The sequence below is a fragment of the Oryzias latipes genome, chromosome 4, assembly GCF_002234675.1.
Source record: "Oryzias latipes chromosome 4, ASM223467v1".
In the NCBI taxonomy this organism is placed as follows: Eukaryota; Metazoa; Chordata; class Actinopteri; order Beloniformes; family Adrianichthyidae; genus Oryzias; species Oryzias latipes.
This window is the reverse complement of record NC_019862.2, coordinates 9,266,617-9,282,055: the sequence shown is the minus strand read 5'-3', so window position 1 is coordinate 9,282,055 and position 15,439 is coordinate 9,266,617. Positions and strand designations below refer to the sequence as shown.

The 15,439-nt window shown below is 37.6% G+C and overlaps 3 protein-coding genes across 3 annotated transcripts; 1 reads left to right on the top strand and 2 right to left on the bottom strand.

The window, feature by feature from the left end:
• Positions 1-172: 172 nt before the first annotated feature.
• Positions 173-1,261, bottom strand: gng5 (G protein subunit gamma 5). Its single transcript, XM_023954148.1, has 3 exons — positions 1,091-1,261; positions 825-986; positions 173-611 (listed from the first exon to the last, which is right to left on the bottom strand). The coding sequence occupies exons 1-2, from the start codon at positions 1,163-1,165 to the stop codon at positions 861-863; spliced, it is 201 nt and encodes a 66-aa protein (XP_023809916.1). The 5' UTR covers positions 1,166-1,261; the 3' UTR covers positions 173-611; positions 825-860.
• Positions 618-7,235, top strand: spata1 (spermatogenesis associated 1). Its single transcript, XM_023954145.1, has 13 exons — positions 618-750; positions 1,975-2,046; positions 2,190-2,296; positions 3,344-3,461; positions 3,618-3,671; positions 3,759-4,125; positions 4,823-4,976; positions 5,047-5,107; positions 5,209-5,284; positions 5,361-5,486; positions 5,574-5,749; positions 6,846-6,944; positions 7,061-7,235. The coding sequence occupies exons 2-13, from the start codon at positions 1,984-1,986 to the stop codon at positions 7,172-7,174; spliced, it is 1,515 nt and encodes a 504-aa protein (XP_023809913.1). The 5' UTR covers positions 618-750; positions 1,975-1,983; the 3' UTR covers positions 7,175-7,235.
• Positions 6,674-12,706, bottom strand: ctbs (chitobiase). Its single transcript, XM_023954146.1, has 7 exons — positions 12,476-12,706; positions 10,755-10,893; positions 10,461-10,669; positions 10,207-10,378; positions 10,006-10,103; positions 8,048-8,209; positions 6,674-7,711 (listed from the first exon to the last, which is right to left on the bottom strand). Exons 1-7 carry the CDS (start codon positions 12,584-12,586, stop codon positions 7,523-7,525), a joined length of 1,080 nt encoding a protein of 359 aa, XP_023809914.1. The 5' UTR covers positions 12,587-12,706; the 3' UTR covers positions 6,674-7,522.
• Positions 12,707-15,439: the final 2,733 nt, after the last annotated feature.

Here is a 15,439-nt window from a genome sequence, read left to right as displayed (position 1 = left end):
AGTTTAGTTATTTGGAAGTTTTGCATTACACAATTCATATCAAACCGGAACAAAACCCTGAACTGATTAGTTGGGAAAGAACTATTGCATCCCTCATATTTATGGATTTTCTAAAAAGCATAGCTGTCATATTTAGACAGCCTGTTCAGCCAATTACAAAACAGACAACAGGTAATCAAAGTCTTACTTTATTGCATGATCTTAAAGGCTTGAAGGGCACAACGACCTAAAAGTTTCAGAGCAAAGAATCTAAACCATAAGCCAACAACACACAGAACATTAAGACATCGTGTACAAGGTGTTTAGTAAATCGAGTCAATTACTGCCAATAATGCTGTTTTTTTTTTTTTTAAACAAAGGAGCATCAAATTAAAACATGGAAATACTTTGATTAACTGGAGCTAGTGTGGTTGTAAAGGCACATCTGTGAACAAAGTAAGTGGTCCTAAAATAAGCCGGGATCTTCTGAAAACCCCACATGAATCTACAAAGGTTTCAAATGATACAAATAAAATATAAAAAGACTTAAGTTAGTAATGTGGCCAACAGTCCTGAGACCGTTCCAGTCCAGGATGGAGGCCCCATCCTCAAAGAACCGCAGCTTCCTCAGCCTGCAGAAGGAAGGATGGACATCATCAGGAAACAAGAAGAAACTATAACGGGAATGAATCTCCTTCCAGATTCTATTTCAGAAAACTGACTCACACTTTACTGACTGTACTTTGCCATTTCTTGCCAACCTTAAACTCGGTAAATCACTACCAGTAAACTAAAGAGGTTAATTGTTTGTTTGCTAAAGTTCGGACCCGTTTCTTGGTACTCACGGCAGCACAGGCTCGGTTCGGTTCGGCCCGGCGGCACTAAAGGAAGGAGCAAACTTTCTGCGGTCTGAACGGGTTGTTGCTGGACGACATGCCGGTGAGCAGAGGGTCGTGCTGGGCATTCTGGAGGCAGAACTGCTGGAGGTCTGTTGCGGCCTGGGACACCTGAGGAGGCAGAGCCGCCATAACGCCGAGTAACGGCGGAGTTATTACACACAAACAAACACCAAGAATTTACGACAACCAACCGGAGCGGCTTCAAATTGTACCTTTACTCTGTTTATGCTGGCTTCAAGACGCAGTTGTTGGATAATTTTCTTCATTGTGACAATGTTGGCAGCCATTATTGCTTATTGGAAAGACTTATTTGAGCTAGTTCGCAAAATACTTCCTAAACAAATGAGTTTCCGGTTAGGCGTCCTCAACTATTGCTACCTTTACATAACAGTGGGAAATTTGGGCTTTCTTGACCACCTCTCGATTTTTTAAATGTTGGTAATTGTTTTTAGCGCCAATGAGAAATGAAACGTATTTGTTTGTCATTGCACTTACTATAAAGCAATTAATTTTTATTTCTTAAGTGTAAAATAAGACTTTTGGTTGAGGAGTTAATTATTTTCTTTTTTTCTGAAATTTTTTGGTTGTTTACTAAGTTCGTAAAATTTATTAACACATTTAAATAGACGAGTTATGTTTAGGAGTAAACGTATTAGTTGCACAATTAAACCAGTACGCGATGAAATCGTGTCAGTTTGGAATTGAAAACCGTAAAATCCTACGGTACCTTAAAGCAACATTTTATCACTATAAAACTATTTATTGCACCCTCTAGCGGTGAAAAGGAGGTGGGATTTTTTTTCACATCAAGTTTAAAAAAAGTGCTGGTTCTGACAGCTTATTTAAACAAATAAAATATATATTTTTAAAAAAATATATAAAAATGTCTTACACTACAGAAAAATTGATGGATAAGACCTTCTGCAGGCACCAGAGCAACCACTGCTGGCACTCTCATAAAACAGAACTTCTCTGGGCAACTGAGTGTTTGATTTTATTGCAGATTGCTCCCCAGCAGGCTCAGAAGCACACGAAAAACCACAACACGACAAATAAATAGAAAAGCTATTTTATTATCATTATTTTTTGTTTGTAGGAAGGACTGATGGAGCTGTTTGATGAATCAATGACACACACAGAAGACGACAGAAGACCGACCAGTTGCAAGGTATGCCAAGGAAGTTTTTTTTTTTTAGCAGAAAGCGCTTGTATACAGACATGTACAAAATCTGATAAGCTAAGAACAAAAATACTTTTTTTTCTTAAATCATGGCAATGAGGCTTAGTGAAATGTGCTGTCTTTGTGTTTAGTTTGTGGAGCTGCATGTGCTGTGTGTGCCAGGTGATCAGTGGAATGTGAAACTTAATAAAGTTCCAGCTGAAACCTCAGAGAGCTTCATATCTGCTGGTTTCATCAGGTGAAACAGTTTTTTTTTTATGTCTGATTCAAATTTACTATTCTAAACTGTAATGTAGCAGTGTTGCTAGGGGCTTTTATGTTGTTGTACAAAAAAAATCAATTATGTCTATCACAGAAAGAACCTTTGTCCCTGACTGGCCGTGGTCCAGTTTAACTAGAGTAGGAAGTCTTGTTCGTAAGGAGAAAATACAGGACTAATTAGACTGAGACCTTTAAATGTAGAGTCAATGACAGGAAAAAGAAGAGAGTCATCCATCATGATGGAAAGAAGAAAGGTGGATATCCTGTGTGTTCAACAGACCATATGGACAGGGAGAGAGTAGGAAAGACGCAAAATGTGCTTGATCCAAGTAGCTACAATGGTCTGAAACTGATGAAAGTATTTGTTTCAACTTCAAGTCATCAGAGCAAAGCAAGTTTTAATTGAAATAAAAGCTTTAAATACTTATTTTTGTAGTATCTCTTTTTTTTAGTCTCACTCTGATCATCTGCCAGTGGTCTTTTAATTATAAGTATGCAGTCTTCAGCAAAAAAAACAAAAAAAAAAAAAACCTGTGTGGTTTTCTTGGACAGAGTTCCTGCAGAGCAGCAGGAGTTCATTAGAAATTCACCTGTGAGTTGTTGGACCGTATTTACATAATCCTTTTCAAATGGAATTTTTTCATCTGCTCATGATTCATGATATGAATAAAGATACTTTTTTATACGTCCTCAGTCATCAGAAAAAGGCAACAAGAACAAATTAAAAACACAATTTGTATTAGAATGGGTCTTTAACCCTTGTGCTATCTTAGATGACCCCACCCTTACATTGATGTGTTCTCCCTACCATGACAAAGGTGGATAAAGGTGGAAAGATTTCATGTAATCCATGGACACCAGTGAAGATCACAAACCATTGAAGAAAAAAGGTTCAGCGCACTGTCTAGTGGGTCTAGATGACCCAACTCCCAACGTTAAAGTGCCTAGGATAGCATAAAGGTTACAAAGTGGAAAGATCTGGGTTTTGTTTGTGTTTTGTAATTTTCCACCCTTGATTTTGTAGAGCTTACCCTGACCTCACCCTTAAACGGCTCAGGACTGAGCTGGACACCCATCTTGGTGGTGACAGGAGCACCAATAAATACTCCTTCCTGAAATGTGTGGGTCGCAGTCTGGCTCTTGTGAGTGCAAGCTGGCAGTAAAGTGCATGTTTTCTTCTGAGAGCTGTTCTTCTTTTACAGACCATTGAGGGAGGCAGGGAATGTTTGGAAAGTGGCGAGTTGCAGGTTTTATTGTTGTGCTTCCTTCCCAATAAACCCAATGCTTGTCTTTTACAGGTCAAAAGAAACCAGGAGAAGGAACTGAAAGTGAAATTATTTGCCCCACCATATGTAATCACATTGCTTCACATTCTGCACAAATTTCCACTGTTTGCACCTTTTCAGCTTCCATAACAAATGATTGTCACCTGTTGGCAGGCAGCACAGCCGGAGCTTTACCTGCTGCCAGCGATGGAGGCAGATGGCAGCTCCTGCTCGCGGTCCTTCAGCCTGGACACCGGCAGCAGCTCCACAGAGGAGCAGAACCATTCCCACTCTCCCAAGGTCTGCAGCCCACCAACAGAGCCCAAGGAACTCGTGAAATTCCCCCATTGTTTCCACAAACCACTGCCCAGATTTGAGGAACTTGAAGAAGAGGAGGATGAGGAAGATGACAAGAGCTGCAGTTCCTCAGAAAGAGAGACTAAGGAGGAAGCTCTGCGCTTCATCGGGAAAGCAGAAGAAGAGAGTTACTCATGGAAACATCCCAATCAAAGGGAGCTGCAGATGGTTTCTCTGAAAGAAGGTTTCAATCAATCCTAGTTGGAATTCTGTCAAATAATCTAAGATTTGGTCCAATTTCAAAGAATATTTATTTTTAATAAATCTGAAATTAGGTTTTGTAGTTCCTTATTTTACAAATCTAGTAATCTGGGATTTTCCCAGGAGCAGACACTTATATATCTATCCATTGTATATAAAAATTAAATCCATTTTGACAGAAAAATGCTTTTAGATGTTTGCATAGCTGTTACACCTGAATGCCTCCATCTTACCATCTAAGAATTCAGTTTAGTCCAATATTGTTTAAACAATTTTTTATTTAAAAAAAGAACTTAAACATGATTTAAACTAAGAATTCTTCTAAAGCACACAAAGTTTATTCTAAATGACTGAAACTGTCAACATTATTGTATTAAATCAGGATTTTATATCAGTGCATCACCAGGTAGGATACACAGTTTTAATAAGCTTAGTGCACTGTCAAATTTCAATAACACTATTTTGATGTGGGCTTTGAATTTTAGCTTTCAGAGTTAAATTATTACCTCTCCCTACTTTAAAATAGTAGAATAAAATATGTACTTTAACAGAATTATAAATATTTAAATAAAAATAATTAAACATTAACCACAGAGCCTCTTGGTGACAAAATCTGAGTATGTCAATCAAATCTACAGTATTTGGAAAACTAAAAGAATCTGTTTGGATGTCATTTTTAGCTGTAGAAAGATGTGAGGTTTCTTCATCCCAGATAAAGCTCTTGGCAGACGGAGATGAAGGCTGCATGAAGAAGAGGCAACTCAAAAGGGAAGGACGCTCCGGAGCAGCTAAACCTCCAGAGTGGAGGGAGTCAGGCTCCTCCCTCGCAGACAGGTACTGTCACACACCTGAACGTGTCTTATATTCATTCTTAAGAAAAAGAAAATGAATGGCTCTTTTGCAGAGTTGGAAAATCCAAAGACTCCCACACCGTGACATCTATAAAACACAAACTAACATCTGAGGTAAAGCATAAAAAGAAGGAGACTGTTGTGGAAAATTTGGCTTCTTTTTGATTTATTAAGACACCATGATAAAGTTTGCTGCTGAATTTCTGTCTTTACAGGAGGCAGAAAAGTCCAGTGGATCCACCTCCTGCAGCAAAGAATCTCCAACATGTGGTCCAGTTTTTCACACAGACAGTGAGTTTTCACACACATCAACTTTTTACACTTAAACGTTCATTTATTTATTTTAAAACCTTTTTTTTCTAACAAGGAGAAGGACTAATTGAAGAAATCAAACTAGTGAGGGAGAAGAGGAAGCAGCTGGAGTGGACAAAACAAGAGTTGCTACGGAAAGGGAAGGACCTGTTGGCTCAGAGCAGCCATCGCAGGAACCAAGGTTGGAGGCCCTACAGAATTACATCTATAGCTAAGATCCAGGAGTTACAAAAATCCATTGCGCTCTTGTTTCTCACAAACAATCAAGCACGAAATTGCTGGAAAAAGAAATTCTTTGAAACCAAGAAGGCCACAGGTCCTCTGGAGGAGACGCTGAAGAACTTAAGGCAGGAGATGGAGACGTTTTACAACAAACTGGTGCTTCAGCTTCAGGCCAGAGAGAGCAGAGGGAAAATGAGGCGACAGGGGAGATCCTCACTGAAGGTCAGGATCAGTCACTTTTTACTGACTAAAATACTACAGTCTTTGCATCCAAATACACAATTTTGAGGCCTGGCAGCACGGTTCAAGTCCCAGCTGGGGGACATGAAACAGAACACCAATGGGGGACCTTTCTGTGTGGAGTTTGCATGTTTTTTGGCTTCCTCCCACTGTCCAAAAACATGCTTCGTAGGTTAATTGGTTAATCTAAATTGTCCATAGGTGTGAGGGTGAGAGTGAATGGGTGTGTGATTGTGACCCTGCGACAGACTGGCAACCTGTCCAGGATGTTTCCTGCCTTTGCCCACAAGTGGCCAGGATAGGCTCCAGCAGCCCGTGACCCCGAATGGGAACAAAAACCTGTTTTAGAGTAATAAAATGAATGAATACACACTTTTCAGATAACCTTATTAAGAGTACAGAAAATCCTCTTTATAAATCGATTTTTTTTAAATCAAAAAGAAATATGTAACATCAAACTGATTTTTTTTTAGATTTCAGAAATAAGAGCAAGTCATTTCAACCCTTGTGCTATGTTAGATGACCCCACCCTTGCATTGACATGTTCTCCCCACCATGACAAAGGTGGATAAAGGGGAAAAGATTTCATGTAATCCATGGACACCAGTGAAGATCACAAATCATTGAAGAAAAAAGGTTCAGAGCACTGTCTAGTGGGTCTAGATGACCCAACTCCCAACGTTAATGTGCCTAGGATAGCACAAGGGTTAATTACGTTAGGTCTTTTAGGAGGAAAAACAGATTTTCATGACTAAATTTCTTTGCCAAAACTTACTTTACGATCTTTCTAAGAGGCTAAAAATATGATAAAATTACTGCCAAATCAGAGGAAAATTTCACATTTATTTGAGATAAATACTTCCATAGATGACAGTAAAAAGATGAAAATGACCACAAACAAAAGCATTTTATTTAGAAACTTTAATTTTATGATCCATCAAAAACAGCATATTGAAATATCTTTTTTTATTTTTAAAACATATTCAGAAAATCAAATTTGCAATAAACAACAATAATTATGTTCTTGTTAGTACAGATTTAATCAAAAAGTAAAAAAAATAAGATCTCTTTCTTTCAGAATGAGCTCACCGTTCTAATCATGAAGGAAACTTACGAGATTGACAACCTAAAGAGAAAAGTAGAAGATGCAGAGATGAAGCTGGTAGCAGAGATCAAAGTAAGACATTTATTTCTTCAACACCTTTACCATCGTTTGAAAATGGGTGACAATTTAGAAAGGTGATTTATCGTTAAATGTGCTTGTGAAAAGACGTTTTCTCTTCTAATTTGCAGTTGAGGAAGCAGGCTGCTGCAGAGCTGAAGGCCCTGAAGGCGGAGCTGCTCCAGAAGAAAAGTCAGCTTAAGGGAGACCCTGCATGGACTGGGCTGCATGTTCAAAGCATCTGATGTGGAACAAAATTCCAAACTGGGATTTTCTGTCAGACTCCATGTTGTTTTTATAACTTGACTTTTTTTCCCCTCATTTTGATCTTTCATAAAAATATTTCAAAAAACATGGAGTGTCACTTCTTAGATGAGTGATTCTGGAAAATGAAACATTTCAGGAACAAATCATATGAAATAAATCTTTCTGGAAGACTTGATTTGCTACTGCGTTTAAAGGCAGGAGCTGGTTCAAATGCCTTATGGAGGCAAACCACAACCCATTACTGCTACAAAAGGACTGGCAGCAGATAGAACAATGGTTCTCTCTGGATCTTGTAAATTCTTCCAGCTGGCTGCACCGTATCCCAGCTAGCATCCTAACAAGGCGTTCCACATCATTGCAGTCTGCTGCATGGCAACAGGGTCGTGGCTGTAGTCCAGAATGTTGCCGTTCCACATGCCAATGCCTCTCAGGCCTTTAGCCTTAGCATGGTCTGCTTTGGGACAAATACTCTGTGGATCATCGTACCAAACTTGATGAATTTGTCCATTCTGGTCCTAAAAAGATTGGAAACAGAAAAATAAAGACATTTTCCTCACAGAAAAGGCTGTAAAGAAGTGGATCACAATGTTTGTGGGTTTTTTTTTTTTCAAATTTAGTTTATGAGATATTCCTGTGTGTTTTTGTTGACTTTTTTAAACAATTAGAACCATTCTAAATAAAACTACATTTACTCTTTTTTTTTGCACATTTATTTGTATTTTGTAATTATTGTCCCATGCGAGACTACCCAACAAGTTAACTCTCCCAATGCAATATCAATAAAGCTTCAGCTCATTTTCTAAAATAAATGCATAATCGACATTTCATTAGGAATTTGTAAAATGAAGCACCTTGTAATAGAAGTAGGGAGCTTTCTGCTCGTCATCCCACAGTCTTCCTGACATGGAGCTGTTGAGCTGCTTCATGATCCACTCGTATGGTTTTTGCCGTCCTGCAGCATCGCTACAGGGAGCGCCGCGGAAAGGAACTTTCTCTATATAACAAGCGCCCTTCTGCAAAGGAAGACAAATGCTTTGGCAGGGACAATACAACCTTTTTTCCACATTTAATAACAAGCTAAACCGTTTTCTGCATCTCATCAGATCAGTCAAGACCTAAAAAACAAATAGAAGTTGATTTAATAGTTGAATATTTCAATTAGCTGTTTGCTGCTTGAAAGTATTGGGCAAAATTAAAAGGTTATTAAAAGAAAGGGGGTATGTGTGCATGTATTTAAACACAGAGAATAACATATTTTTGTAGTATCCTAATTATTAACCCAGATTTAAACTTTTAAACCTAATAAAATTCACATCCACAAAACCAGACTGGATGTTAATTCTTTTTCTTTACAAAAAGATTTATTCTAGACGTCAGAATCTGCAGGAATAACATTTTTGTTGTTGAGCAATAGAAAGACACATTGTAGCTGTAAAAACAGAAATTCAGTGGGGAATTTTCTTTTTCTTTTCTTCTTAAAAAGGAGGTTTTTGAGGCGCTAATTCCCCAGCTTGAGACTTTGGTTCATGCTCAACACTAATGCAGAGGTGCAACAGGCTCACTTTTGGACTGTTTTCTGTGTTGCTGGTGACATGGTCAGCAAAAAGGGGGGAATGAGTGCATTATTTTAACAAAACAAAGTGATAAGTTCAGACAAAAGAACAAGATAATAGGATAGCAAAGTTCAGCTGGTATCTTTGGTTACCTTCTTTGTGGGACATACCAATAAAATAAGTTAGGGGAGGTTTTTAAAACGTGTGTTGGAATTTGGATTTGTTTATTTTAAGCGACAAAAACAAAAATCAAACTAAACTAAGCAAACAGCAGAAACATGCATTTATGCACAGATATATAACTTAGAATAATAAGTCGTGACTTGATTGGAAAATACATCTAAAGATGCATGTAAATAATGAATTACTCATAAATGGAAACAAAAACTTATGAATACAGAATGTGACACATGAGACTATTAAATATGAAGTTTGTCAACAGGAGTTTCATTGCTCGAAAGGGAGTGGGAGGAAGCAAACTTATATAATCACAATTATGACAATGATTTACTTAGATTTGTATTTTTTATTTATTTTCCTTGCCTGAATGATCATGATCTCATCTGTCTGTTTCCTTGTTGCTTTTTATGTGTATTTTGTAGCTGCCATGAATTAACTGTGGTTTTTATTAGGGTGAATGAATATAGTTTTTTTTTATGTTTTGATAATCCCATCATTGGCGGTCATTGAGTAGGTAATCACCTACTGGGTCACATGTTTGTGGACGGAGACATTGATTTCATCTCACCTGTGGTTTTTCCCCGTGTAAGATGGAAGGGGAGGGTGAGCTGGGTTGCCGGGTTTTTTGTTGACCGCTTTTGCGGTTTTTCTTGATTCTTTGCTTTTTCTCTTTTGGATCACGATATCACGAGTTCAGTAATAAAGAGTTCCAAAATACGCACTTCCTTATGCTTCCTGGTTTTGAGCGCCTCATTCAATAACCGGACCCAGCATCGGCCTCTCAACGACTTTTCGTTTTTGAAGTCGCTGCAGTTGCAACTTTACTGACTTTTTGGACAGATTTTTCAAATAAAATCTAAACCCGAAAATCTCCCACCGGCTCCATACTACAGGATTAACTCCCTTTACTATCTACAGAGGACATTTGGAGCTTTTCAATAACACCAAATGTGAAGGGGTGGGGCTCTGGGAATTGTAGTTTTCGGTACATTTAAATACATTTTGTTTTAAATACAGTTATGAAACTAGTCCGTTACTTTCCTATTCTGTTGCATTTTACTTAAAAATCGTTGTACCTGGGAAAGGTTGACACAGGGATAGTCATAGCCATACCATGGTACTCCCATGACCAGCTTCTTAGCATCAATCTTCAGGTCTATATATTCTTGATAGGCTAAAAAAATGAAAAAAAAGAAAACAGAATCTCTGAAAGTTAAAAAGCATTTTTGCAACAGAGGACTGATTTCTTCTTGTTATTAATAATCTGAACATTTAACCTTCTAGTGTTTGGAGGAGTGGGGCATTTGCCATGCCAATGCAGTCCCCGGTGATCTGGCTCTGCTCATCGTATGACATCACAAAAAGCAAGTCACAGGACTCTGCGATGGTCACGTAGTCATAGCAACGCTTGTCAATACATTTGGGTGACCAGGCAACATCAAAGGAGACCTAGAAATCCGGAAAAATGTGACGACTAGTAGGGATTTAGGAGTACATCAGCAGTTTCATGTGACCAAAAAATTCCCCTCACCTGGGAACCTGGGATTTCCTTGTGGAAGGCTGCAGTGGTCTCTTTGACCAGATTTGTCAAGGCGTAGTACTCTGGCGAGCCTTCATCCACTGCTTGCTCAATATCAATGTTAATGCCATCCATGAACTGTCTTTTGGCCAGGTTGACCTGATCTGTTATCCATGTTGTTCTGTTGGATTTGTCCACAATAGAAGACAAATGAACATCCCCTATTTTTGCCATCAAATGAAAAAAAAAAGATCATTTAAAATAAATTTTCATGTTAAAAAAGATTTTGCTCTGAGGAAATCTCACCTTTGAGGACGACTCGTGCACCTTTAGAGTGCGCATGACACATGAGCTCAGCATCATACGGTCCAAACATCGCCAAGGTCGTCACCATGCTCCAGTTGTAGGATTTCCATGCCTTTCCTCCCACATCAAAGACAAACACCTAAAAAAAAAACAGAAAAATACACACTAGTGTAAAAAAGTGCAAGGTTATCTATTTATAGGTGTCTAATATATATATATATATATATATATATATATATATATATATATATATATATTATTAATTCACTGTAACATCACATTTTCTTCATAAACACAGAGAGCAATTGATAGTAATTAGAATATTTTATGTCATTCAGCAGGAATATAAATAATTTGCACCTGTAGATCCTGTTTAAAAGGTGATGCAGCAATTTTTCAGTTCCTCAAAAACGGTTTACATAGGAATGACTATTTCTCAAGAACTGGATTCTGCAGGAGTTAGTTAACAAGAATGTCCTGGATTCAGTTTTACGGCCTTGGAGATGAGTCCATTATTACATCACTTAATAAATGAATAAAATACTATATTTGCAAGACAACCAAACCTTACAAACACGATTTCAAAAATAGTGGAAGTACTACTGAAAATCATATCAGTAAATAACTCATTTCTGTAACTACCCTGTGAAAATAAATCTGCAAACAATATAGCTCAGAAAAAGGAAATGCAGGAGCTTCAGTTCATGTTTCTGAGGAGATACAAAAATAAGCAGAGGATCTGAAACCCAGGAGATCATCAGTCTTCATGTCTAAAAACACCAAACTATATCAAAATCTATGGGGAAAAAAAGGTTAAAACAATTCAAAGTATAAAACAAGCAATATTTCTTTAGCATTTTAATTATTATTGTCTAACTTTCTTATATTTTTTAAAATAACATTTTGATTTTTATTAAGCCTGGAGAACCCACAGTCCAATTTTGCTCTTTGTTTTCTTAGTCATTTTTTTTCTATGGTGCGTTTGTTTTTTGTAATTCTTTTGCCTGCTGTTAGTTGATTTTTGCTCTCCAAAGTGAACAAATAAAAACCAAATTCAATGAACTTTAAAAGCCCTGAAGAAAATTGTTGTTGGGTTCTCCAGGGTTGAATAGCATGTTGAATTTGTTTAGACTTTATGCCTCTTATGTCCTTTAACTGCAACTTCATTTGTGTAGCACTGTTCCTGCTACAGAGCATCTCAAGGTGCTTCCCATAATAAAATAGATATTAGTAAGATAAAAAAAGTAGTTAAAATGGTAAACACAGTTAAAAAAAATACTACTACCACTAATAATACAATAAGACAAATAAAAACACGTCAAAAAAAATAAAATAAAAGTAAAAGAAACAAAACAACAACACATACACATATCACCAGTACGATCAAAACAGATCTAATTAATTGTTAATAAGATGTATAAAATTAAATGAAAACTTGTGGACAAGTGAAGACTATGTAAAAGCTTTACTACAAATATGCGTTTAAGTTTTTGTCTTAAAAACCTCCACAGTGGATAATTAATTCCACTGAAGTGAATTCAAAATCTCAGAACCTTTAAGCAAACATGGTCAAATATTGTTTTAATGTCTTATTAAAATACAATAATCACAAAGGTAAATCAAAACAATGTAACCAGCCCTTCACTCATCACAGCAAAGTCCTAAACATTCCACCACATTTCTTCCCCTGAAGGTAAACAGAATCAGCTGACTGACTTCACCTCGAAGTCTCTCTCTTCCTGGATGTGCCGGCAGAGTTCTGGTCGGACACACGGACACCTGCTGGACCCGCGAACCGCCACCAGCGACAGCACCAACAACACCAGGAGCATTTTTGTTCGAACAAAAAGAAAACTTTGAACAATTTGAGAAGGAAGTTTCACCTATAAACCGGACAGTCATGTGAGCTCTTGTACGGAAAGTAAGATGGGACAACAGAGGTCGCATTGACAGCTGCAGTGACAAAAAGCGATTTTGCACCAAAAGCGCTCCTGATTCCGCGGGGGCGCGCACTGAGTGTGAAAACTCGTGACTCGGTTCCAGACACTTTTTAAAAAAATATTAATGTATTTTTACACAATCCCTTAAAAGATGACACAAACTAAAGACTGCAGATGTGCCGTGGGGTCACACGGGTTCTTGATTCTTAACTTCTGGTTAAGTCAACATTCCTGACTGAGAGAATGAGGAAGAATATTGCTCCTCATCTTCGCCAGAAACAGGAAATTTGGTTCTTCAAATGTATTTAATTTTATTTTTTTCACCCACAATTTAAAACGACCTTCAACTGACTATTCCATTTGCAATTTTGAAAATGCATTTTGCACCTGACAATTTTAAAACGCTATTCATTCATTCATGCATTCATTCATTCATTCATTCATTCATTCATTTTCTTAACCGTTTTTTCCCTTTCGGGGTCACGGGGCTGCCGGAGCCTATCCCTCCCGGCCACTTGTGTGCGAAGGCAGGGGACACCCTGGACAGGTCGCCAGTCTGTCGCAGGGTAGAATGTCCACAAACACACACCCCTTCACTCTCACACTCACACCTAGGGACAATTTAGATTAACCAATTGACCTATGAAGCATGTTTTTGGACGGTGGGAGGAAGCCAGAGACCCCGGAGAGAACCCACGCATGCACGGGGAGAACATGCAACCCCCCCCCCCCAAAAAAAAAACAAACCGCTATTCAGTTGCTTCAAAGTGAATTGAAAACAATTCATAGTCTGTCATTTTTGTTTTTATTTATTTATTTTAAAAATGTAAGATTGAATTGTAATTATACATATTGAATTCTGAATTGCATAATCCATTTTCAAACTGGACGATCACATCGCAAACTGAACGGTCAATTCAGAAGTAAACGTCATTTTGAATTATGGGGAAAGAAAAAACTTCCAGAAGCAACCTTTATTCAACATACCTTAGTAAAAAAAAAAATTGGGCTATTCTTTTTTTTTAATTTCTAGTAGTTTATGTAATCTAGTCGGATTGAAAAAAAAATTTTTGCCCTACAAGTATAGTAATTGAAGTAAAGTTATATTTCACAAGTGGTGTTTGTTTTGTCATAAACTCATCTATCAACGCAAGGCACAAGCTTTGTTTATACTTGTGTGTCATTCACATTTCTTATAGTCTTTCACTTTTTCCAAGAAGGAATCCTGATGGATTAGCGCTGCTTTTACCAGTTATACTCTTTAAATCACATCACTGGCAGCACCCCCAACGCTCCACCTATGTATTTTTCTTTGTACTTCAATTTCATAGAAATGGTGATCCATCACAGGAAGACAGACATAAACAATCACATTATATAGAACAATATTGAAATATATAAATAAATGCAATTATTTGCAACAATGTACAATTATCCACTGTCAAATATAGCTTTAAATATTAAATCCCTTTATTCCAGAGCTTAGAACATCAACCAACTGCCACCCTCTGAAATTCTGAATAGATCTGAGAGGGAAAAAAGTGAGAAAAGTACTGTTGCAGACAAGTTCATTTCTTGTGGTTATGTGGTCATGGCCAAACTTTTAGCAGCACAGCAACAATATAGTTATTTGTCAAGTTATAAACAAACTATGAGATATTAGATGAGTACAGTCTATTGTAACGACTCAGCTGGCACGTCACTGTGGCAGGGAAACAACAGCTGAGCTGCTAAGTAACCCTTGTGCTATCCTAGGCACTTTAACATTGGGAGTTGGGTCATCTAGACCCATTTTCTTCAATGATTTGTGATCTTCACTGGTGTCCATGGATTACATGAAATCTTTCCACCTTTATCCACCTTTTTCATGGTAGGGAGAACACATCAATGTAAGGGTGGGGTCATCTAAGATAGCACAAGGGTTAAATAGCTGCGTTGCGAGTTGTGCGGTGCACACACTGCACGACTCCGAACAGTCTCAGGGAGAGAGACGTGGACAGAGAATCAGATTGCAACATCTTCTTTCCATCAATGCCCACTTATTTAAACACACACACAAACAGTCAAACTGCATGGAGGTCATTTCTGCTCACAGGCCCACTCACTCACTCATGGTTAGGAACTGCACACCCAAGATTCCCCACTTCCCATGAGTCTTAGGAGCTGAAGGCGGGGCTAACCCTGAGGTCGCCACACCATTTTACCTGAGTCAGAGTGTCTTTGTCAATAATCTAATCAAGTACACAGCATGATGTACTCAAACTACTCTTAAGAGTGTAGTTTTTACAAAATGTAGTGACATAATGTTTCTGGCTATTACCCACCTTTGTATTTAACAATAATTATCGTTCATGGACGTACATTTTGCGCTCACTTAATATTCAGTTTTCTTTGCAACCTTGAAAACTCCAACAGTGGAGCCGAACTCCTTTTAAAAATGTTCTTTATTCACAGTGATATCCATCCAGAATGAAAACAAAAATCCATGACACATGATATTTTCTTATATACTTAAAAAAAACTTTAGGATGAACCTGGTATAAAATATAATAGAAACAAATTAAACTATGAATACTAAAAGGTTTAGGAAAAAAGATTGGACAGTGCAAATAAAGCATCCATTTTTCTGGTTGTGTGATACTTTGATGAAAAACAATTTCATGAGGGCATCTTTAAAGTGTGGAAACCACTGATTCATCTGAACTGAAGTAGACAAAAACAATGTATACTTTTGTTTTTTAGTGT